General features: G+C 40.8%; 1 protein-coding gene across 1 annotated transcript; it reads right to left on the reverse strand.

Annotated features, from left to right (window-relative positions):
- Positions 1 to 1486: 1486 nt before the first annotated feature.
- DIRAS3 (DIRAS family GTPase 3) lies at positions 1487 to 26089 on the reverse strand. The gene is given in 2 exon segments (XM_060084457.1): positions 1487 to 2247; positions 25915 to 26089. Coding segments are annotated over 2 exon segments (936 nt in total).
- Positions 26090 to 26506: the final 417 nt, after the last annotated feature.

Consider the following 26506-nt stretch of genomic DNA (forward strand, 5'->3'; position numbering starts at 1 on the left):
AGAACTACTTAGGTATTTCCTAGTGGTTGAGAATAATTGCTTTGAAAGTGAATAGGAAAAATTTTAAATAACTATTTAAAAGAATCCACTGAATGAATTTTCTAAGCTCAAAACTCTGACTCTACTACTATGAGACGGATGTTTATGATTTCTTCTCAACGATGTACTTCTTCCCTAAAAATCAAGTTATAAGAAGCCATTTTTAAAAAACACATTTAAGTTGTTCAGTAAATACTTACCAAATGAGGGATATTTTGTGGGGAAAAAAACCCACCAGACTAAAAGCCTCCCCCCTTCCCTTAACTGAAAAAAAAACACTTGAAAATAAGAACATGTATAGATATGGATTCCCTCACTCAAAAAATTATGTTCAAATATGAGTCTTTAAAAAAACTCTCTTAAGGAGAAGTTTCTCAGATTTCAAATCCCACCTGTTTCTCCCCTTACCTTCCATCCCACTCCCCATTCCCTATATCCAATACTTGTTGAGGAAAGACTTTTGAGGCAGCCAAAGGCCGAAGTTTGATTTTCACCACCTACCTCCAAGACAGCAGCAGAATGAGCAAGCAACCTCTTCAAAGATGCCTGGAGTTCTTCTGGATGTCAGTCCAGGAAAGGTGATGGATACAAACCAGCTCTGCATTGCAGGGACCCATGAACCAGCCCCACTCCCAACTGGCTAATTTCAAGAGGGCAGGGGCATCAGTGTGAAAAATTCTTATTAGAAATCTTCTCCAGATGTGACTGGCAATGGGTAATGGGTAATGCAATGGGTGATTTTTGTTGTTGTTCAGTGAAAAAGAAATTATTACAGCTGATTGCATGCAGGAAAAGCTTTATTAAGTCACGGAACTGTTACAATTTTTTTAAACTGCAGTGTAGAATACTCAAACATTTTTAAATGACTTAGGAAACAATTGGTATATATTTAGTAAGCAAGTTCCACTATCACAATTTTCTCTGCTCCCACCCTCAATGCTCAACTATAGAACGTTCATTTATTTATCATGTTTAGTATCTCTGTCTCACAGTCATCTGTCAGAGATTTTGTTGCAAAAACGTCTCTTAACAATTAAATACACAATGGGAAGATATGATCAGACAGTTACAGGACTTGAAATGTTTAAGAATAATACACAATAATAGGATTACAAGAAGGGCAGTGAGATCTTTCAATTCATTTTGCTATTTCCATTCTCTTTTTCAAACATTCATCTCTAAAGTCCGTCCAAGTCCCATCCTTTAAAATGCATCCTGTTCCTTTTTCCTCTCCTCCTCCAATGTCCATATTTTAAAGATTCGAGTTCTCTTGCCTGGGGAAAAGAAAAGTTACTAACTTACAAGGGACATTTATTGACATCTAATTGTTACAACCCAAACCACAGCACAAAAGTCAGTCGTGTACAGGTGACACAGCACAATGGGGTCGGTCCATGTTTTCAGCACACTGAAGGAGAAGAGGGTCGGGCTCCTTAAGGCTCAGGGTTCACATGATGATGCACTTGCCCAGCAGCTTCTCGGCGGTCTTGGGGATCTGGGATTTCTTCTGGGGAGGCTGGGCGGCGGTGGCAGCGGCGGCGGGCTTCTTCTCGAAGTTTATCAGCATCTGGAACAGCTCCTGCACATTGATATTCATCTTGGCGGAGGTCTCCAAGAAGGCGCAATTCCACTCCGACGCGTAGGCAGCCCCTTCCTTCTCGCTTACCTCCCGCTGGCTCTCATCACACTTGTTGCCCACCAGGATGACGGGGCACTTCTGCGGGTTGTTGCCTTTGAGTTGACGGATCAGCTCATAGAGGGGCTTCAGCTCCTCCAGGGTTTGCTTCTTGGTGACGGAGTAGACCAGGATGAAGGCATGACCCCTGGCAATGGCGAGGCGCTGCAGACCCCGGTAGCGGCGGCCGCCGGTGGTGTCGGTGATGTGCAGCGCGCCCGCCTTGTGGCTGCAGCCCAGCGCCTGGCGGTAGGTATCTTCGATGGTCGGCAGGTACGCCTCACGGAAGTTGCCGCGCACCCACCTCTGCACCAGCGCGCTCTTGCCCACGCCGGCCGAGCCGAGCACCACCACGCGGAAATCTCTGCTCCTCCTCTGGGGCAGGCAGGTACGGATGACGATCACGGTAGGCAGAGGCCGCAGCCGCTTCATCAGCCGTTCCTTGAGGCCAAAGCAGGAGTTGCCCATGGTTGGGTATTGGCGGGGAGATGCGTGCACACCTTCTCTGACACTTGGCCAGCAGTGAGGGAAGCCTAGGCAGGAAGAGAGAAAGAGAGGAAGAGTGAGCGATGGGAGTCTAACCCGGAATGGTGTCTTGTCGCAGCGCCTGCCTGGCCCGCCGCTCCCTGGGGACTGGGGGCGGGGGAGGTGGGAGGGGTGTCTGCCTCATCTCGCTCCCTAACCCCACCCTCCTCTCACTTCCCTCCTCCCTCCTCTGCGGCGAGCCCGCCACCCACCCCACGCACCTACGGAAGGCAATGCGGGCGGGGAGGAGGGCAGGCTCGCCCCGCACCTATTCCAGTAATACCTTACTGTTACTTTCGCGGTGGCTACGCACCCATTTTTATTTTTCACGCCAGACTACTCCACTCTACATAATGCCGCAATAACGGACAGCTTGCCAACCCTTAAAACACGCACGTCTGAGCGATGTTACCAAACATTTTCTCCCCAAATAAGCCCTTGTTGTCTTCTCTCCTTCGGTATGAAAAATTGTGCGCGTCTCTGACATGGATCGATCACTGCGGGCAAGGTTAGGTTGCTGCAGACATCGCGATCCAGGGTGTGGTCACAGGGGCAGCGAGGGGCGCCCAGGGAGCCCACAGAGTCCAGGATTCGTGACGCTAACAGAGACCCCTTACCTGCAGCAACTGTCCCCAGGTACCCTCTTCCCTGACAACGCACCCACCGGTTTCCACCCCACGATAACCCAGGCTGGTTCGCCCGCTATGCCGTGCGTTCATGTGCCCGAAAAAAAAGGCGGAAGATAGCTTTTACCTCTTTCCGAGGCGGGAACCTCGCGGCAAATTCACTCCTTGCCGGGGTGGGCTTCGGCCGCGGACGCAGCGGCGGCAAGTAATTGCGTAACCAAGTTCCGAGCTGCAGCTGGCAACCAGCGCGCTCGGAGGCTCGGGGCGAAATGCTCCAACGAGGGGACTGAGGCTGGTTAGCCAGAGCCAGGGGGCGCAGGCTGGGAGACTCCACTTGCATGGCTCACGGAGGGGGGATTGGGCTATGAGGGGCTGACCGAGCCCAGACGCGCCCCCCACGCAGTTCCCCCGGCGTCCCCCACACGGGTACCCACAGCCCGGGCGGGGGCGGGGGTGGGAGGCGGTCCTGCGTTCACAGGCGCCCGCCCATTGAGGGGGCTCTGCTTACAGCGCTGGCGATGCAGGCATTTCTCACCTACTGCATTCCTCACCACTTCTGTGCTTTTGCCCCCTGCGGGGTTAGCCTTTCCCAAGCTTCGCCACCTTCTTTTCACTGAGGACTGGCCAGTTAGAATTCTTCCCGCTACTGGTGCCAGACACTTCACCGCATCTCATCCACTTCACTTAGTAAACATTTGTCCAGCGCAAAACCCAGTTTCTGTCTTTGTAGGGGAAGACCAACAGAAGTCTCTTCTGTTACAAGAGACTTCGGAACCTGCCCCCGGTAGGATTTCCTGTTGTATAGACATGTGCTGTGTTTAAGGGTTGAGGGGTATCCTGTACACCCAGCGACATTAAGCAGCTATCACATCCATCATCACTATGTGTACAATACGTCTTATTTAGTCATCATCACAAAAACCTCGTAAGAGAATCGAGACTGGAATGTAGGCAGCCTTCTAGGAGCAGAGAGCGACCCCTGGCTGACAGCCAATAAGAAAACATGGACCGCAGCGCTAGCAACCGGATTTTTCCAACAACCTAAATGAACTTGAAAGCAGATTCTTCTCTACAAACTGCGCATAAGGTCAGACCGCCAACACTTTGATTTTAGCCTTAATTAAGCAGAGAATCCAGTTGAGCCCATCCAGACTTCCGACTTACAGAACTGTGGGTTCTGCGGTTGGGAGTCGTTTTAAGCCACAAAATTTGTGGTAGTTTGTTACATAGCAAAAGAAAACTAATGCAGCAGGTAAAATTACTTGTTCAAGGCTACAGGGCTCATAAATGATGAACCTAGACCCAAACCTAGTTCTCCTCACTCCAAGTCTTGTTCTTTTTCTGGTATTATCATTCCATGTCATTAAGCTGATACACTATATTTTACTCACTAGTGAGAACATTTTTATAGCTTTTCTTTCTTACCCAAAAGCTCATGCGTGTTAGGTAGAGATCAAGAGCACACGTTTTAGAGGCAGAAAACTAGGTTTAGAATATTTGTGGGTTTTTTCCCTTTTCCTTCTTTTGAGTACATCTTAATATACCTTTGAGCTGTGGGATCCTGGAGAAATTACTTTTCTGTAGAAGGGGAACTGATACCTGTGAGAAAGAATTGTGGGGAGGATTCAAAGAGCTACTGCCTGAAGACTACTTAGAAGGCATATAGAATGCAATAGGTAACATAAATGACAGCTATTGACCTTCACATAGTAATACAGAAGTCTGTATACACATAATCCTGTAGTCTTTGAGTATTTTAAGAGCGGCTTTTTGGAAGTGGCAATGATCTTTTTATTTAATCCAAAGAAGAGCAGATTTCAGTCTGGAAAACATAGCAGGTTTGGGGGTAAATAAGTTGATAGAAGAACTTGGGTCAGGAAGGAAGTAGGGTGAGAATTCTAAGCATTAATGAAATCTTTGCACATTCCTCCTAAACCACAAGAATCACTCTGTTGAAATTAGGGCAACTACAAAGTCTTTAGAAATGAGAAAAACTAGAAAAGAGGCTCTGGAAACTGAAACTGACAGGCATCGGTTTATCCCAGAGCAGGCTACTTGGTGCTTGACAAGTTGTCCTCTATATTGAGGGGTAGTTCTAATTCTTAGTGAAGTTTTCTTAGTTTACCTGTCACTCCACTCACTGATTCTAGTTTCATCTTCTGGAGTCTGGAACTGCATTGATCAATCTGCTCCCTTGGATAACTTTATATCCTTTCAGCCATTTGAAGACAGTCATGTCCCATCACTAAGTCATTCATAACATTGGAAGTGGCCTGAGGACCGTCTAGCCAAGCCCTTCGTTTTGGTGATGAGGAAACTGAACCTCAGAGGCCACATCATGCCCCGACTCCTGACCAAGCTTACTCTTCTCTCCCTCAGCCTCCTCTTCTGTTTGAAAACAACTGTTCCTTGGGGGGTATGGGTGTCTTTTTCTCCACCTCTTTTTAGATTTTTCCAATTTTTATAATGCACAGTTGTTTTTTTACAGTCAAAAAAACCCTAAAAATACATGTTTTAAACATAAAAAAACAAAAGGAAAGAGGCTCCTGAAAACACTGATATGGACGATGAATGAAGGTGCCTCTGGAGGCAAGACATTTAAAATAAAGAAACACCCAAAAAGAAGATGAGAAGCAGAAGGTGGAGGAGGAGGAGGAGAAGAGAAGGAGGAAGAAGAAGGAAAAAGCTGCGGGGCGGGGGGGGGGGGCTTCCCTGATGGCGCAGTGGTTGGGAGTCCGCCTGCCGATGCAGGGGACACGGGTTCGTGCCCCGGTCCAGGAGGATCCCACATGCCGCGGAGCGGCTGGGCCCATGAGCCATGGCCGCTGAGCCTGCGCGTCCGGAGCCTGTGCTCCGCAACGGGAGAGGCCACAGCAGTGAGAGGCCCGCGTACTGCAAAAAAAAAAAAAAAAAAAAAAAAAAGCTAGAGGGTGTGGAAATATATCCCAAAGCTAAAGCCTTCAAATGCCAGAGAGATGAAATTAAGAGATTATAAATAGAATTCACAAGGAATAATGAAAATTTGAAACCATAACTTCTACATCCAAACCAAGTCTTGCACCTCAAAAGCCAGTATAAAATATCTCACCTTAAGAGCACTAGCCCAGGGAACCAGCGCTGTGGTGCGCCAGAAGTGTCAAAGGAATGGGCCATTGAGTAGAGTTCCCTGTCCTTTACAGTAGGTTCTCATTAGTTATCTATTTTATATATAGTAGTGTATATATGTCAATCTCAATTTTCCAGTACATCCCACCCCCCTTCCCCCTTGCTACATGTATAAGTGATGCACTTTGCCATACAGCAGAAACTAAAACTACATTGTAAAGCAACTATACTCAAATAAAAATTAATTTAAAAAAATAAAAGGAATGGGCCAGACCAGAGTTCTGGAGCAAATATTGGCTAGTTAGGATCCACAGTTTGGAGATATATCAGGGAGAAAAGACAATTAATTGAAACTAACACTGAGATGAAACAGATGTGGGAATTATCTGACAAAGACTTTAAAGCAGCCATCATAAGAATACTTCAACAGGCACTTACAAATTTTCTTGAAACAAATAAAAAATAAAAACATCAGCAAAGACCTAAAGAGACGTTTCTCCAAAGAAGACTTACAGATGGCCAAGAGGCACATGAAAATATGCTCAACATCATTAATTAATTAGAGAAATGCAAATCAAAACTACAATGAGTTATCACCTCACATCAGTCAGATTGGCCATCATCAAAAAGTCTACAAACAGTAAATGCTGGAGAGCGTGTGGAGAAAAGGGAGCCCTCGTACACTGTTGCTGGGAATGTAAATTGGTACAGCCACTATGGAGAACAGTATGGAGGTTCCTTAAGAAACTAAAAATAGAGCTAGCATATGATCCAGCAATCCCACTACTGGGCTTATATCTGGAGAAAAACATCGTTTGAAAGGATACGTGCACTCCAATGTTTATTGCAGCACTGTTTACAGTAGCCAAGACATGGAAGTTACCTAAATGTCCATCAACAGATGAATGGATAAGGAAGATATGCTACATATATACAATGGACTATTACTCAGCCATTAAAAAGAAAGAAAGAATGTCATTTGCAGCAATGTGGATGGACCTGGAGATTATCATACTAAGTGAAGTAAGTCAGACAGAGAAAGACAAATATCATATGATATCACTTATATGTGGAATATTAAAAAAATGATACTAAATGAACTTATTTACAAAACAGAAACAGACTCACAGACTTAGAGAATGAACTTATAGTTACCGAGGGGAAGGGTGGGGTGGGGAGGGATAGACTGGGAGTTTGGGATTGACATGTACACACGGCTATATTTAAAATAGACAACCAAGGACTGCCCTGGTGGCACAGTGGTTACGAATCTGCCTGCCAATGCAGGGGACATGGGTTCGATCCCTGGTCTGGGAAGATCCCACTTCCATGGAACAATTAAGCCTGTGTGCCACAACTACTGAACCTGCACTATAGAGCCCATGAGCTACAACTACTGAGCCTGCATGCCACAACTACTGAAGCCCATGCACCTAGTGACTGCACTCCACAACAAGGGAAGCCACTGCAATGAGAAGCCCACATACTGCAACAAAGAGTAGACCCTGCTCTCTGCAACTAGAGAAAGCCCGCATGCAGCAACGGAGACCCAACACAGCCTAAAATAAATAAATATTTTTAAAAATAAAAAATAAAATAAACAACCAATAAGGACCTACTGTATAGCATAGGGAACTCTGCTCAGTACTCTGTAATAACCTAAATGGGAAAAGAATTTGAAAAAGAATAGATACATATATATGTATAATTGAGTCACTTTGCTGTAAACCTGAAACTATCACAACATTGTTAATCAACTATACTCCAATATAAAATAAAATTTTAAAAAATGTTCAGCAAAGAAATAAAATGTATAAAAAGGATCTAAACAGAAATTATGGAACTGAAAAATACAATAATAGAAATTTTTTAAACTTTCTGAATGGTCTTGATAGTATAATGGAGATGACATTGGATGAATCAGTGAACTTGAGGGAGGATAAAAAAATAAAATTTACTCAATATAAACAATAGAGAGAAAATAGACTGGGGATAAAAATGAACAGAGTCTCAAGGACCTGTGGTACAGTAACCAAAATCCCAACATTTGTATCATCAGAGTCCCATAAGGAGAGGAAAAGAAGTCTAAATGAGTATGGGAAGAAATTACAGCTGAAAATCTCCCAAATTTGGTGAAAGACACAAACTTACAGTTCCAAGAAACTGAGCAAACCCCACCAGGATAATTCCAAGGAAATCCATGCCAAGACATATAATTGAATTCTGAAAACTGAACACAAAGAAAAATTCTTAAAAGCAGCTAGAAATAAACAATATATTACCTGTCAGAGGAACATTATTTCAGATGATGGCAGATATCTCATCTGAAACCACAGATGCCAAAGGAAATGGCATGACATTTCTCAAGTGCTGAAAGAAAAGAACTGTCAACTGCAAATTCTATATCCAACAAAATGGTCCTTCATGAAAAAAGACATGTTCAGATGAAGAAAAACTAAGAGAATTTGTTGTTAACAAACCTACCCTTAAAGAGTGGCTAAAGGAAGTTTTATAAACAGAAAGGAAAAGATAATTTGGAACTTCATAAAGGAAAGTAGAGTATCAAGATAGGTAAAAGAAAAAGTAGGGGTAAATATGATAGACAATCCTTCTTCTCATAAGTTTTTACAATCATGATGATCAAAACAAAAATTATAACACCTGATATTCAAGGCAATGATATTAAAAATTGAGGAAGGTAAAGGGACCTGAATAGAAGTAAGGTTTTCATACTTCACTCAAATGGTAATAGATTATGATGTCATATATGCATATTGTAATACCCAAAGCAATAACTTTCTATACAAAGAGATATACTCAAACACACTAAAAATAAATCAAAATAGAATCCTATAAAACATTCCAGGGCTTCCCTGGTGGCGCAGTGGTTGAGAGTCCGCCTGCCAATGCAGGGGACACGGGTTCGTGCCCCGGTTGGGGGGGATCCCACATGCCGCGGAGCGGCTGGGCCCGTGAGCCATGGCCGCTGAGCCTGCGCGTCCAGAGCCTGTGCTCCGCAACGGGAGAGGTCACAACAGTGAGAGGCCCGTGTACTGAAAAAAAAAAAAAAAAAAAAAAAAAAAACATTCCAGTAACCCACAGGAAGGTGATAAAAGAGAAACAGAGGAAAACCAGGAAACAAATAATAAAATTGCATACTTAAGTTCATATGGTACAAGGACCTGTGGTACAGTAAGCCCTCATATATCAAGAATCACCTTAGGGCTTCCCTGGTGCCGTAGTGGTTGAGAGTCCGCCTACTGATGCAGGGGACACGGGTTCGTGCCCCGGTCTGGGAAGATCCCACATGCCGCGGAGCAGCTGGGCCCGTGAGCCATGGCCGCTGAGCCTGCGTGTCCGGAGCCTGTGCTCCACAACGGGAGAGGCCACAACAGTGAGAGGCCCACGTACCACAAAAAAAAAAAAAAAAAAGGAATGAAATAATGCCATTTGCAGCAACCTGGATGGACCTGGAGACTATCATACTAAGTGAAGTAAGTCAGACAGAGAAAGACAAATATCATATGATATCACTTATATGTGGAATCTTTAAAAAATTGATACAGATGTATTTATTTACAAAACAGAAATAGACTCACAGACATAGAAAACAAACTTATGTTTTCCAAAGGGGGAAGGGGAGGGAGGGATAAATTGGGAATTTGGAATTAACAGGTACACATTACTACATATAAAGTAGATAAACAAGGACCTACTGTATAGCACAGGGAACTATGTTGAATATCTTGTAATAACCTATAATAGAAAAGAATCTGAAAAAGAATATATATGATATATATACATTAGTTATATATATATATATATTCATTTGTTATAAAATTAATGATGCAACTAAACATACAACCCAGCGTACATACCTACTACTACTAAACATACATACCCAGAGCTCTTGGGTATTTATCCCAGAGAAATGAAAACTTATGTTCACACAAAATGCACACAACTTTATGTGTGTATTTTGTACACAAATATTTACAGCAGGTTAAATCATAGTAGTAAAATACTGAAAACAACCCAGCCATCCTTTAGCAGGTGAATGGTTAAACTATGGTACATCCATATCATGGAATACTACTCCAAAAAAAAAAAAAAAAAGAGAGAGAGAGCGAGAGAGAAAGAGAATTATTGATACAGGCTACAATTTGAATAAATCCCAGGAGAATTACGGTAAGGGGCAAAAAAGCCAGTCACCAAAGGTTGTATACTCTATGATTCCATTTATGAAACATTCTTGAAATAAAATTATAGAAACGGTGCTAGTAATAGGGCTTAGAGATGAAGGAAGAGGCATGGAAGGAAGGTGGGTATTCTTGTAAAAGGGCAACAGGAGAGATTCTCGTGGTGATGGAACTGTCCTGTATTTTGACTGTGGTTGTAGATATGGAAACCTATACATTTGATAAAATTCCATAACATTAAATGCATACAGAGATGAGTACAAGTAAAACAGGGGAAATCTGAATAAGAGCAGTGGATTGTATCAATGTTAACATCCTGGTTGTGATATTGACTACAGTTTTGCAAGATATTACCATCCAGGGAGACTAAGTTACTCAGGCTCTCTCTGCATTATTGCTTACAATTGCATGTCAGTCTTCAGTTACCTCCAAGTAAAATCATTAATTTTAAGAGGCATTTGCAAAAAAGCCAAAAACAACACATCTCTTGTGGCTCCCTGTTGCCTACAGAATTAAAGTTCAAACTATTTATCTTCAGATTTCCAGCTCCCTGCAAACAGATCCCAGATTCCCTTTCAAATCTTACCTTCCACAAGTCTACACACACTGGCTTAATAACTGGATATTCTTGGGAGTTTCTGTGTCTGCTTCTCCACTCAGTTCATCCTCCAACCCCATCCCCTCATCCACATGCCCCAATCCTGCCCTCCTTCTAGGTTCACCTCCAAATGGCACATCCAGCTGGAGGGAATCCCTCCCTCTGAATCCCCATGCACATTTTACCTTGTATTATAACTTTGTATATACTTGTTTTATACTCGCCACAAAGCTATGAGCTTTTCTCAGATGGAACTGAGATTCATTTATCTCTGATTCCCTTACAGGTGTTAGTAAGCACCATCATGTAGCTCTCAGAGGTGACCAGGATGGTGTGGGTTAATGTAGATTCCATCAAGAAGGGTAGAAGTCACTGTAGGAGTTCCGAGCTCTCGAGCCAGCTGGCTTCTCTCCAGCTGTGGTTCCACCACCTGTTTATAATTTGGCCTTTAATTCTATCCTTAATATCCTCAACTGATAATAGGGAAATACATGGCAAGTGTTGACATGTTAAAAGCACCTTCCTCAATACCTGGCAACAAATAGACACTCAAAATGCAGCTGGAGTTTGGAGACCTGGTCTCCAGTTCCTATTTGCTCACATACCGCTTGTTTGGACTTAGACAAATAACTTGTTTTCCTTTTATATTCAGTTTCTTCATCTGTAGAAGGAGGTCAAAAGTACCCCTGTTTGAAGTAAGATTAATTGACTTATGTGTGTAAAATTCAAGCAGGATATTGCTTGTGGAATGTGAATAAGCTAACATCCATTTGAGTCTTTGCTATGAGCCTAATATATTACATGTGTTTATTCATTTGGAACTTATATTATGAGTCCATGAAGTGGAACTAATGCTGTCTCCATTTTACAAATGAGGAGACTAGGCATAGAGAGATTAACTGCAGGGTAGAGGCTAGGAATTCTGGCTACCTCTCGGACTTGTGTATTTCACACCATGCTGCCTCTCTAGCAGAGACAGGTGGTGATGTTTAGGACCCTCACAATCATAATTTGGGGAATCTGTTTTCTTTCTGGGTTCTTCCCCTCTTTGAAGCTCTGTAGACAACTAATGGCAGTTGTTCCCCACCCTTCACCAAAAAATAGTATCTTCTTTACAGTTTTCATTTCCAAGATCAGTGTTGCTTCAGACTCTCTTCCTTTAACCCTGCAACGATCTTCTCCCATTCCTATGACTTCTATTCCCAGCCTGACTGCTTTCTCCTAGCACCCTGATGCTATAAACAGCTCCTTGTTCATAGAGATATTAGCTCCTACCTCATAAAGAAAGGAGGACACCAGATAAAACTCCAGCAGCCCCTAGCCCACACATATCCTGCAGCATTTTCTCTTTTCTCCATCCAAGGCTGATGCCTTCATCTGAGCCCTGGAGTGCTTTTCAACCTGTGGTCCTAGGATCACCTGAATTGGCATCAACTGGGATGCTTGTTAAAAATACTCAACCCAACTTACACGATGCTACATGTCAAACTTTTTCAATTAAAAAAAAATACACAACCCACATCTACAGAATGAGAATATATGGGTGATACCTGGGGGTCTGCATTTTAACAAGACCCTCAGCTGATTCTGATACAGAAGAAAGCTTGAAACTACTTTAGCACCTTGCTTGATCCATCATCCCATCTCTAACCTAACAGAATGAGTGAAGGGGGGTCAAAAGGTTAAAAGAAAGAAGAGATAACAACAAGAAAAAAGAAACACAAGAGGAAAAGCAAAACTGGAGGAGAAAATTTTGAGTATGATTTTGAATATGTTGAATTGGAGATGCCTGTGGGACACACAGGAGACTATTTCTAGTACTCAGTTGGAACTATTGAATAGAACTCCAGGGAAAGATGGATATAAATCCACTATATTTAAAATGGATTTCTTGTAAATATATATATAGTTGGATCTTCTTTATCTACTCTGTCTCTGTATTTTAATTGGTATATTTAGACAATTCATATTTAATATGATTATCGGTGGTTAGACAGATTTCATGATTATATTTCCCGGAACAAGAACTGGAAACCATGGTTTGCAGTGGATTTCTGTGTTTCTCCCAGATTCAAGAGAGAAAATTTTAATACCAAAGTGTCGACATTCTTGGGATATTTCAATGTTTTAGGCAATTTTCTTAACTTCTCTATCCTCAGTCTCCTCATCTGTAACATTGGGATAATAGTGGTACCCTACTCTATAGAGTTCTTGTGAGTAAATAATGAATATTTCATGAGTAAATAAATATAAAATGCTTGGGACAGTATCTGGACATAGTAATCACTCAGTAAATGTTAGCTATTCTCACTTACGGGGGAAATAGGGCTAAATATTTTAAAAAATAAAAGGTATACAGGTTGGAAAGGAAGAAATAAAACTGTCTTTGTTTGAGGGTTACATGATTGTCTATGTACAAAATCCCAAACAATTGACAAAATAAAAAACCCACTTGAAATGGGTAAATGACTACAGCAAGATCACAAGATACAAGGTAAATGTACAAAATCAATTGCTTTCCTTCATACCAACAATGAACACTGGAACTTGAAATTATTAATACAGTACCATTTACATTAGCATCAAAAACCTTGAAATAAAGAGGGAAGACATATGGGAACATATGTATATGTATAATGGATTCACTTTGTTGTAAAGCAGAAAATAACACACCATTGTAAAGCAATTATACTCCAATAAAGATATTTAAAAAACCTTGAAATACTTAGGTATAAATCTATCTAAATATATATAAGATCTATATGCATAGAAATAAAAACTCTAATGAAAAAGGTTTTAAAAGTTCTAAATAAATGAAGAGATATTCTGTGTTCATGGATTAGAAGACTCAATATTGTTAAGCTGTCAGTTCTGCCCAACTTGATTTATAGATGCAATATGATCCAAACTAAAATCTGAGCAGCCATTTTGTGGGTGTCAAACAAACTAAAGATTATATGGAAAGGCAAAACAAACAAATAAAAGGCAAAACTAAATAGCCAACACAATACTGAAGAAGAATAACAAAGTTGAAGGACTGCAATTACCCAACTTCAAGACTTACTATAAAGCTATAGTGATCAACATGGCATGGTATCTGTGTATTCTGCTATTGTTGGATAAAGTATTTTATAAATGTCAATTAAGTCTAGTTGATTAATGGTGCTGTGTCAGTTCAACTGTGTTATTACTCAGTTTTTGCCTGCTGGATCTATTAATTACTGAAGGGGTATTCAAGTCTCCAAATCCATAATAATAGATTTGTCTATTTCTCCTTGCTGTTCTATTAGTTTTTGCCTCGTATGTTTTGATGTTCTGTTGTTAGGTACACACACATTAAGGATTGCTATGTTTTCTTGGAGAATTGACTCCTTTATCATTATGTAATGACCCTCTTTATCCCTGATGATTTCCCTTGTTCTGCAGTCTAATTTGTCTGAAATTAATATAGCTATTTCAGCTTTCTCTTGATTAGTGTTACTACAGAATATCTTTCTCCATCCCTTTACTTTTAACCTATCTGTGTCTTTATATTTAAAATGGATTTCTTGTAAATATATATATATATATATATATATATATATATATATATATATATATATATATATATATATAGAGAGAGAGAGAGAGAGAGAGAGAGAGAGTTGGATCTTCTTCTTTATCTACTCTAACAGTCTCTGTATTTTAATTGGTATATTTAGACAATTCATATTTAATGTGATTATCAGTATATTTGGTTTAATATCTACCATGTTTGTAGCTGTTTTATATTCATTGTACTTGTTCTTTGTTTATTTTTTCCCTCCTTTTCTTCCTTCTCTGGTTTTAACTTAGCATTTTATATAGTTCCATTTTCTCTCCTCTTAGCATATCAATTTATAATATACATTTATAACAAATTTAAGTCCACTTTCAAATAACATTTCAGATGAAAGGCAGGTGACCTATAATATTCCCAATTAATCCCTCTCATCCCTTATAAATTTATGTCATTCATTTCACTCATCCATATGCTATAATCACCTAATGCATTTTTACTATTATCACTTTGAAGTTACCTATTAGATCAATTAATTAAAAAATAAAAAAAATTATTTTACTTTTATTTATTCCATTTCTACTGCTCTTCTAGTCTTTATTTAAATCTGAAATCTGAGGAAAAGCTTTAGAGAACATGCTGTCTGGAGAGAACCTTGAAGGGAAAAGAGGCTATTGGGGAAGAGACGGACAGAAGAATGATGCCAAAAGGGCACAGAGCCAAGAAAGCATCTATGGATGAAATAGTAGTTGAATTGGAATCCCTCCTAGTAATCATCTGTGGTTTAATTACCTCATTTCCTAGGTGAGTAATCTGCCCAAGTTTACACAGCTAGAAAGTTGCAGAACTGGGATTCAAACCCAGGAAGAGTGACTTCAGCACCTATTCTAACCACAGAAGGATGTAAGAACTTGCTCAAGATGTCTCAGCCAATCAGACACAGCCAGGACAAGATCTTAGTCCCTGTCTCCCAGACCCTCACCTTCCATTCTCCCACAGGTACGCATCCTGAAACACAATTAATACTCAGAAATACTATGGAGATTTTAGAGAGTTAACATAGTTTTCTAGGGTTAACATAGTTTTCTGGGGTCAAGGTTAACATAGTTTTCTGGGGTCAAGGTTAAAAAAAGAATCAGAAATGATATATCCTCAGGAGGCAGAGAGGATTTGTAGTTTCACTCATTACAGCTTTGAATAAGCTGCCAGCATAGTCTTCTTTTTTTTTTTTTTTTTTACTTTTTAAAATTTTTTAACATGTTTATTGGAGTATAATTGCTTTACATTGTTGTGTTAGTTTCTACTGTATAACAAAGTGAATCAGCTATACGTATACATATATCCCTATATCCCCTCCCTCTAGCATCTCCCTCCCACCCTCCCTATCCCACCCCTTTATGTGGTCACAAAGCAGTCTTCTTAATGAAATGAGCCAGAATCCTTCTTTGGAAACTTTCCTAGACAATCAGGTCTATGTAAGTGAATACTTATACCCTAGACCCAAGGGAATGCACCAACCAAATGAAGGCTCCTTGAGGAGGGGGTTGGTGGGAGGAGAGTGTCAGACACCACAATGGGACTGGCAGAGGAGATCTTTCCTTCTTTCTTGGAGTATTACAGGTAAAAGATTATGTATTCACAGAACAACAAGGATGGGTATTAAAAACATAGTGCTCACTGTAAAAAAGTAAGAAAGTGGGATTACCTAATTATATAAATTAAAGATATATGCCCACAAAACAACATTATACATTTTGCAGGAACATATACATACAAGATACATATTAACACATTAGAGTAGTTGCATATGGGAGGCAAGGAAAGACAGTGAGTTATACAGGACATATATATATATATATATATATATATATATATATATACACACATACACATATATATATTACATATTTACATTTCTTATACATACTTGATTTATATAAGGATATATATAATTTTATCTCCTTATATAAATCGTGTGTGCATGTGTATATTACAACCCTGAACAATGATAAGGTGCTTGAGGGCAACATCTGTATATGACGCATTTTAGAAACCCTCACACTTCCTGGTTTATAGTAGGCAAACAAATATTTCTGAATGAATGGCTTCATTTTCAACTTCCCCAATGTTCTGAGCAGTACCTGCCAGACAGAGCAAAGACCTTTCTTCCCAACACCTCCCTTGCCCGTGCTCCCAATTCTCTCTGTGCCACTAAGTTCTATTAAAGTAGCAGGAAAGAGCTGCCTACAAAGAGAGGAATAATTATTAAAGAATGAAAATAATTATCCCCATTAAAAACAAGAAGCACATTTTATGCCCCTTTTAAGTTAAAAAGTTTAGTTTTGCAGCGTATTCCCCTTTGATTTTTTCCACGTGCACAGTGTTTCCACTGTAAAATACTCATTGCCTAAACAAAAGCATCCTTGTACATGTTCATAAAGAGAAATAAGTTTTCACCCCATTGTGTTATTTCAGCAGGATTCTGAATGCTGTTTTTTTTCTGTGGAACACAATGGTATATACTCCTTGTTTCACTGTTTTCAAACAAAATCATGTTTCTGCCAGTTAAATTGAATTCAGCAAGGCTGAATTTTTAAAAGGATTTAAAAATACTATAACAGTTTTAGATTCACAGAATTATCACAAAGATAGTAAAGAGAGTTCCCATATACCTCACAGCCAGTTTCCCCTATTATTAACATCTTACATTTGTATGGTACATTTGTCACAATAAATGAACTGATACTGATACATGATTATTAACTCAAGTTCATTTTTTATTAAGATAGCCTCATTTTCTTTCCTAATGTCCTTTCTGTGTCTCAGGATCCCAGCCAGTTTACCACATTATGTTTAGTTATCTCCTTAGTTTCCTCTTGGTTGTGAGTTTCTCAGACTTCCCCTGTTTTTGATGACCTTGATAGTTTTGAGGATTATTGTTCAGATATTTTGAAGAAAGTCTCTCAAGTGGGGCTTGTCTGATGCTTTTCTCATAATTAGACTGGGGTAATGTTTTGGGAGGAGGACCACAGAGGTACAGTGCCATTCCCATCACACCACATCAAGGGATACACCATCAACATGACTCATCACTGTTGACATTTTCCTTGATCACCTGGTTGAGGCGGTGTCTGTCAGGTTTATTCACTGTAAAGTTATTCTTCTTTTTCTCCCTTTCCATCCTATACTTATAAGCTTACTTTTAAATGTTAAGACTAATTAATGAAATTCCAGAGGCTGGTCTTAAAAATGAAGTCTTTACAATTAGCAAAAGGATTCTCAGAAAAGAACGAGAAGAGGTTTCCCTTCCCCTGTACCAACTGTGGGAGAGCTGTTTCCTTCTGACTCAGGAAGATTGCATGAAGAATCTGATTTGATAAAGCTTTAAATTGACAAGACTCACAAGAATGTTACTTTTGTTTTCCTGTACAATATGGAGATGTGAATATGTGTCACTTTCCAATTGGTTCTGCTCTTTGCTAATGTACATTTGTCCTTGGCCACATAAGGTGAGAATACTGTAACATATCATAGAAATAATGTAGGAATCAAATGCAGAGATTAACAAAGGACTATGAAAATATTGGAAAAAAGAACAATTTCAACCAGGCAACTTGAGGACAGTTTCATGAAGGGTAGGACATGTGAGTATGGTTTTAAGAGACAGAGGAGGCTGAAGGAACATCACATGCACTAACACGAAAAAGGAAAGGACAAGACATAGGAAATGGAGAGCTCTAATATCTGAGCACACAGGATGGGCAGAACTTTTATACTAGGCTAAAGAGTTGGCACTTCATTCTATGAGCATAGGTGTGGGGGACATTGAGATTTTGGGGTAAGGAGAGTAATATGATCATATCCGAGTTTTAGAAAAGTAACTGGCAACTGTTTAAAGGAAATTGGAAGGATAAAAACTTAGAGAAAGACAGCAGTTATAAGGGCTTCCCTGGTGGAGCAGTGGTTAAGAATCCGCCTGCCAGTGCAGGGGACACGGGTTTAAGCCCTGGTCAGGGAAGACCCCGCATGTGACAGAGCAACTGAGCCCGTGCTTTAGAGCCTGTGAGCCACAGCTACTGAGCCCACATGTCACAACTACTAAAGCCTGAGCGCCTAGAGCCCGTGCTCCACAACAAGAGAAGCCACGGCAACGAGAAGCCCACATACTGCAACGAAGGGTAACCCCTGCTTGCTGCAATTAGAGAATGTCCATGCACAGCAGCAAAGACCCAATGCAGACAAAAGTAAACTAGTTAAAAAAATTTTTTTTAACGGAGAGGAGCTTCAAGATGGCAGAAGAGTAAGACGCGGAGATCACCTTCCTCCCCACAAATTCATCTACATGTGGAACAACTCCTACAGAACACCTACTGAACACTGGCAGAAGACCTCAGACCTCCCAAAAGGCAAGAAACTCCCCCACGTACCTGGGTAGGGCAAAAGAAAAAAGAAAAAACAGAGACAAAAGAATAGGGACGGGACCAGTGGGAGGGAGCCATAAAGGAGGAAAGGTTTCCACACACGAGAAGCCCCTTCGCAGGAGGAGACGGGGGAAGCTTTGGAGCCACGGAGGAGAGCGCAGCAACCGGGGTGCGGATGGCAAAGTGGAGAGATTCCCGCACAGAGGATCGGTGCCGACCAGCACTCAGCAGCCCGAGAGGCTTGTCTGCTCACCCGCCGGGGCGGGCGGGGGCTGGGAGCTGAGGCTCGGGCTTCGGTCAGAGCGCAGGGAGAGGACTGGGGTTGGCTGCGTGAACTCAGCCTGAAAGGGCTAGTGCGCCATGGCTAGCCGGGAGGGAGAAGGGGGAAAAGTCTGGAGCTGCCAAAGAGGCAAGAGACTTTTTCTTCCCTCTTTGTTTCCTGGTGCGCGAGGAGAGGGGATTCAGAGCGCTGCTTAAAGGAGCTCCAGAGATGGGCGCGAGCTGCGGCTATCAGCGCGGACCCCAGAGACGGGCCTGAGATGCTAAGGCTGCTGCTGCCGCCACCAAAAAGCCTGTGAGCAAGCACAGGTCACTATCCACACCTCCCCTCCCGAGAGCCTGTGCAGCCCGCCACTGCCAGGGTCCCAGGACCCAGGGACAACTTCCCCGGGAGAACGCACGTTGCACCTCAGCCTGGTGCAACGTCACACCGGCCTCTGCCGCCGCAGGCTCGCCCCGCACTCCGTACCCCTCCCTCCCCCCGGCCTGAGTGAGCCAGAGCCCCCGAATCAGCGGCTCCTTTAACCCCGTCCTGTCTGAGCGAGGAACAGATGCCTTCAGGCGACTTAAACGCAGAGGCGGGGCCAAACCCAAAGCTGAACCCCGGGAGCTGTGTGAACAAAGAAGAGAAAGGGAAATTTCTCCCAGTAGCCTCAGGAGCAGCGGATTAAATCTCCACAATCAACTTGATATACCCTGCATCTGTGGAATACCTGAATAGAAAATGACCAAATTGAGGAGGTGGACTTTGGGGGCAAAGATACATATATATATATTTTCCCCCCTTTTTCTCTTTTTGTGACTGTGTATCTGTATGCTTCTGTGTGTGATTTTGTCTGTATAGCTTTGCTTTTATCACTTGTCCTAGGGTTCTGTCTGTCTGTTTTTTGGTGGTTTTTTTATTTAAAAAAATTTTTTCTTAATAATTACTTTTTATTTTCATAACTTAATTTTATTTTATCTTCTTCTTCCTTTCTTTCTTTTTTTTCTCCCTTTTATTCTAAGCCATGTGGATGAAAGGCTCCTGGTGCTCCAGCCAGGCGTCAGGCCTGTGCCTCTGAGGTGGAAAAGCAAAGTTCAGGACACTGGTCCACAGGAAACCTCCCAGCTCCACGTAATATCAAACAGTGAAAATCTCCCAGAGATCTCCATCTCAATGCCAAGACCCAGCTTCACTCAATGACCAACAAGCTACAGTGCTGGACACCCTATGCCAAACAACTAGTAAGACAGGAACACAACCCCATCCATTAGCAGAGAGGCTGCCTAAAATCATAATAAGGCCACAGACACCCCAAAACACACCACCAGATGTGGACCTGCCCACGAGAAAGACAAGATCCAGCCTCATCCACCAAAATACAGGCACTAGTCCCCTCCACCAGGAAACCTACACAACCCACTGAACCAACCTTAGTCACTGGGGACAGACACCAAAAACAATGGGAACTACAAACCTGCAGGCTGCGAAAAGGAGACCCCAAACACAGTAACATAAGCAAAATGAGAAGACAGAGAAACACACAGCAGATGAAGGAGGAAGGCAGAAGCCCACCAGACCTAACAAATGAAGAGGAAATAGGCAGTCTACCTGAAAAAGAATTCAGAATAATGATAATAAAGAAGATCCAAAATCTTGGAAATAGAATACAGAAAATACAAGAAACGTTTAACAAGGACCTAGAAGAACTAAAGAGCAAACAAACAATAACGAACAACACAATAAATGAAATTAAAAATTCTCTACAAGGAATCAATAGCAGAACAACTGAGGCAGAAGAATGGATAAGTAACCTGGAAGATAACATAGTGGAAATAACTACTGCAGAGCAGAAGAAAGAAAAAAGAATGAAAAGAATTGAGGACAGTCTCAGAGACTTCTGGGACAACATTAAACACACCAACATTTGAATTATAGGGGTCCCAGAAGAAGAAGAGAAAAAGAAAGGGACTGAGAAAATATTTGAAGAGATTATAGTTGAAAACTTCCCTAATATGGGAAAGGAAATAGTTAATCAAGTCCAGCAGGCACAGAGAGTCCCATACAGAATAAATCCAAGGAGAAACACGCCAAGACACATATTAATCAAACTGTCAAAAATTAAATACAAAGAAAAAATATTAAAAGCAGCAAGGGAAAAACAACAAATAACACACAAGGGAATCCCCATCAGGTTAACAGCTGATCTTTCAGCAGAAACTCTGAAAGCCAGAAGGGAGTGGCAGGACATATTTAAAGTGATGAAGGAGAAAAACCTACAACAAAGATTACTCTACCCAGCAAGGATCTCATTCAGATTTGATGGAGAAATTAAAACCTTTACAAACAAGCAAAATCTAAGAGAATTCAGCACCACTAAACCAGCTTTACAACAAATGCTAAAGGAACTTCTCTAGGCAGGAAACACAAGAGAAGGAAAAGACCTACAATAACAAACCCAAAACAATTAAGAAAATGGTAATAGGCACACACGTATCGATAAATACCTTAAATGTAAATGGATTAAATGCTCCCACCAAAACACATAGACTGGCTGAATGGATACAAAAACAAGATCTGTATATACGCTGTCTACAAGAGGCCCACTTTAGAGCTAGGGACCCATAGAGACTGAAAGTGAGGGGGTGGAAAAACATAGAGAAGAAAGCTGGAGTAGCAAGTCTCATATCAGACAAAATAAGACTGTAAAATAAAGACTATTACAACAGACAAAGAAGGACACTACAGAATGACCAAGGGATTGATCCAAGAAGAAGATATAATAATTGTTTATATTTATGCACCCAACATATGAGCACCTCAACACATAAGGCAAATACTAACAGCCATAAAAGGGGAAATTGACAGTAACACAATCATAGTAGGGGACTTTTACATCCCACCTTCACCAATGGACAGATCATCCACAATGAAAAGAAATAAGGAAATACAAGTTTTAAATGATATATTAAACAAGGTGGACTTAATTGATATTTATAGGACATTCCATCCAAACAACAGAATACACATTCTTCTCAAGTGCTCAGGGAACATTCTCCAGGATAGATCATATCTTGGGTCACAAATCAAGCCTTGGTAAATTTAAGAAAATTGAAATCATATCAAGTATCTTTTCTGACCACAATGCTATGAGAGTAGATATCAATTACAGGAAAAATTCTGTAAAAAATACAAACACATGGAGGCTACACAATACGCTACTTAGTAACTAAGAGATCACTGAAGAAATCAAAGAGGAAATCAAAAAATACCTAGAAACAAATGATAATGAAAACATGATGACCCAAAACCTATGGGATGCAGCAAAAGCAGTTCTAAGAGGGAAGTTTAGAGCAATACAATCCTACCTTAAGAAACAAGAAACATCTCAAATAAACAATCTAACCTTACACCTAAAGCAATTAGAGAAAGAAGAACAAAAAAACCCCAAAGTTAGCAGAAGGAAAGAAATCATAAAGATCAGATCAGAAATAAATGAAAAAGTAATGAAGGAAATGATAGCAAAGATCAATAAAACTAAAACCTGGTTCTTTGAGAAGATAAACAAATAGATAAACCATTAGCCAGACTCAACAAGAAAAAAAAGGGAGAAGACTCAAATCAATAGATTTAGAAATGAAAAAGAAGAAGTAACAACTGACACTGCAGAAATACAAGAGATCATGAGAGATTACTACAAGCAACTCTATGCCAATAAAATGGACAACCTGGAAGAAATGGACAAATTCTTAGAAATGCACAACCTTACAAGACTGAACCAGGAAGAAATAGAAAATATGAACAGACCAATCACAAGCACTGACATTGAAGCTGTGATTAAAAATCTTCCAACAAACCAAAGCCCAGGACCAGATGACTTCACAGGCGAATTCTATCAAACATTTAGAGAAGAGCTAACACCTACCCTTCTCAAACTCTTCCAAAATATAGCAGAGGGAGGAACACTCCCAAACTCATTCTACAAGGCCACCATCACCCTGATACCAAAACCAGACAAAGATATCACAAAGAAAGAAAACTACAGGCCAATATCACTGATGAACATAGATGCAAAAATCCTCAACAAAATACTAGCAAACAGAATCCAACAGCACATTAAAAGGATCATACACCATAATCAAGTGGGGTTTATCCCAGGAATGCAAGGATTCTTCAATATACACAAATGAATCAATGTGATACACCATATTAACAAATTGAAGGACAAAAACCACATGATCATCTCAGTAGATGCAGAGAAAGCTTTCGACAAAATTCAACACCGATTTATGATATAAACCCTCCAGAAAGTAGGCATAGAGGGAACTTTCCTCAACATAATGAAGGCCATATATGACAAACTCACAGCCAGCATCATCCTCAATGGTGAAAGAATGAAACCATTTCCACTAAGATCAGGAACAAGACAAGGTTGCCCATTCTCACCACTATTATTCAACATAGTTTTGGAAGTTTTAGCCACAGCAATCAGAGAAGAAAAAGAAGGAAAAGGAATCCAAATTGGAAAAGAAGAAATAAAGCTGTCACTGTTTGCAGATGACATGATACTATACATAGAGGATCCTAAAGATGTTACCAGAAAACTACTAGAGCTAATCAATGAATTTGGTAAAGTATCAGGATACAAAATTAATGCACAGAAATCTCTGGCATTCCTATACACTAATGATGAAAAAACTGAAAGTGAAATTAAGAAAACACTCCCATTTACCATTGCAACAAAAAGAGTAAAATATCTAGGAATAAAACTACTTAAGGAGACAAAATACCTGTATGCAGAAAATTATAAGACACTGATGAAAGAAATTAAAGATGATACAATAGATGGAGAGATATACCATGTTCTTGGATTGGAAGAATCAACATTGTGAAAATGACTCTACTACCCAAAGCAATCTACAGATTCAATGCAATCCCTATCAAACTACCACTGACATTTTTCACAGAACTAGAACAAAAAATTTCACAATTTGTATGGAAACACAAAAGACCCTGAATAGCCAAAGCAATCTTGAGAAAGAAAAATGGAGCTGGAGGAATCAGGCTCCCTGACTTCAGACTCTACTACAAAGCTACAGTAATCAAGACAGTATGGTACTGGCACAAAAACAGAAACATAAATCAATGGAACAGGATAGATAACCCAGAGATAAACCCACCCACATATGGTCATCTTACCTTTGATAAAGGAAGCAAGAATATACCGTGGAGAAAAGACAGCCTCTTCAATAAGTGGTGCTGGGAAAAGTGGACAGCTACACGGAAAAGAATGAAATTAGAACACTCCCTAACACGGTAAACAAAAATAAACTCAAAATGGATTAAAGACCTAAATGTAAGGCCAGACACTATCAACCTCTTAGAGGAAGACATAGGCAGAACACTCTATGACATAAATCACAGCAACATCCTTTTTGACCCACCTCCTAGAGAAATGGGAATAAAAACAAAAATAAACAAATGGAACCTAATGAAACTTAAAAGCTTTTGCACAGCAAAGGAAACCATAAACAAGACGAAAAGACAACCCTCAGAATGGGAGAAAGTATTTGCAAGTGAAGCAACTGACAAAGGATTAATCTCCAAAATTTACAAGCAGCTTGTGCAGTTCAATATCAAAAAAACAAAAAAACCAATGAAAAATGGGCAGAAGACCTAAATAGTCATTTATCCAAAAGAAGATATACAGATTCCCAACAAACACATGAAAGAATGCTCAACATCATTAATCATTAGAGAAATGCAAATCAAAACTACAATGAGATATCATCTCACAATGGTCCGAATGGCCATCATGAAAAAATTTACAAACAGGGATTCCCTGGTGGCGCAGTTTTTGGGAATCCGCCTAACAGTGCAGGGGACGCGGGTTCGTGCCCCGGTCTGGGAAGATCCCACATGCAGCGGAGCGGCTGGGCCCGTGGGCCACGGCTACTGAGCCTGCACTCTGGAGCCTGTGTTCCGCAGTAGGAGAGGCCATGACGGTGAGAGGCCCACAGAAAAAAAAAAATTACAAACAATAAATGCTGGAGAGGGTGTGGAGGAAAGGGAACACTCTTGCACTGTTGGTGGGAAAGTAAACTGATAGAGCCACTATGGAGAACAGTATGGAGGTTCTTTAAAAATCTAAAAATAGAACTACCATACAACCCAGCAATCCCACTACTGGGCATATACCCGAGAAAACCATAATTCAAAAAGAGTCACATACCAAAATGTTCATTGCAGCTCTATTTACAATAGCCAGGACATGGAAGCAACCTAAGTGCCCATCAACAAATGAATGGATAAAGAAGATGTCGCACATATATACAGTGGAATATTACTCAGCCATAAGAAGAAACGAAATTGAGTTATTTGTAGTGAGGTGGATGGACTTAAAGGCTGTCATACAGAGTGGAGTAAGTCAGAAAGAGAAAAACTAATACTGTATGCTAACACGTATATATGGAATCTAAAAAAAAAAAAAAAAAAAAAAAAAAGTCATGAGGAACCTAAGGGCAAGATGGGAATAAAGATACAGACCTACTAGAGAATGGACTTGAGGACATGGCGAGGGGGAAGGGTAAGCTGGGACAAAGTGAGAGAGTGGCATGGACATATATACACTACCAAACATAAAATACATAGCTAGTGGGAAGCAGCCACATAGTACAGGGAGATCAGCTCGGTGCTTTGTGACCACCTAGAGGGATGGGATAGGGAGGGTGGGAGGGAGGGCGACGCAAGAAGAAAGAGATATGAGGACATATGTATATGTATAACTGATTCACTTGGTTATAAAGCAGAAACTAACACACCATTGTAAAGCAATTATAAAAGATGTTAAAAAAAATAGGAGGAGAAAATTAAACAAAAAAAAAGTGGAAAACTTTTGGAGGCAGAATAGACAGGATTTGGACCAATACCATAGTTAACAGTAGCAGAGACTGGCAGGATGCTCACCAAAGCCATCTCGTCTTCCTAGGCACACAGCTGGACTCCATTCCTGGCCTCCATTCTATTAGCTGGCAGCATGTGACTGAGTTCCAGGTGGACAGAAAGTTTACGGATGAAAGTCAGGGATGACACTTCCAGGCCCATCTCACTCTCTCTCTTTCTCTTTTTCCTTCCCCATCATACTGGAATGGAGTGAACTCCCAAGTTCCCAACTCTGAGAACCATGCATTGTAGATGGTAGAACCACTGGGTAGATGGAGCTGTGTTTCCTGAATCACTGCTTCGAAAAGAATGATCCATCCTGCTAGACCTTGAGATAAGTGAGAAGTAAACTGCTATCCTGTTGAACCATGACATGCTTGGGCCTGTCTGCAATCACAGCATTGCTTAGACTACCCTAACCAAATTAGAAATTGGTACTTTGAAGTGCGTGCTCCCATAACAGAAGACTAAAGCATGTGACACTGACTGTGTGACGAAACAGGTATTGGAGATGGGCAGGCTGGGGAGTCCTGTTTTGCTATGGCAAAATATTTGATAAAACTGTTGCCTGAGTCACCG

Source organism: Mesoplodon densirostris, chromosome 2 (assembly GCF_025265405.1).
Source record: "Mesoplodon densirostris isolate mMesDen1 chromosome 2, mMesDen1 primary haplotype, whole genome shotgun sequence".
NCBI lineage: Eukaryota > Metazoa > Chordata > Mammalia > Artiodactyla > Ziphiidae > Mesoplodon > Mesoplodon densirostris.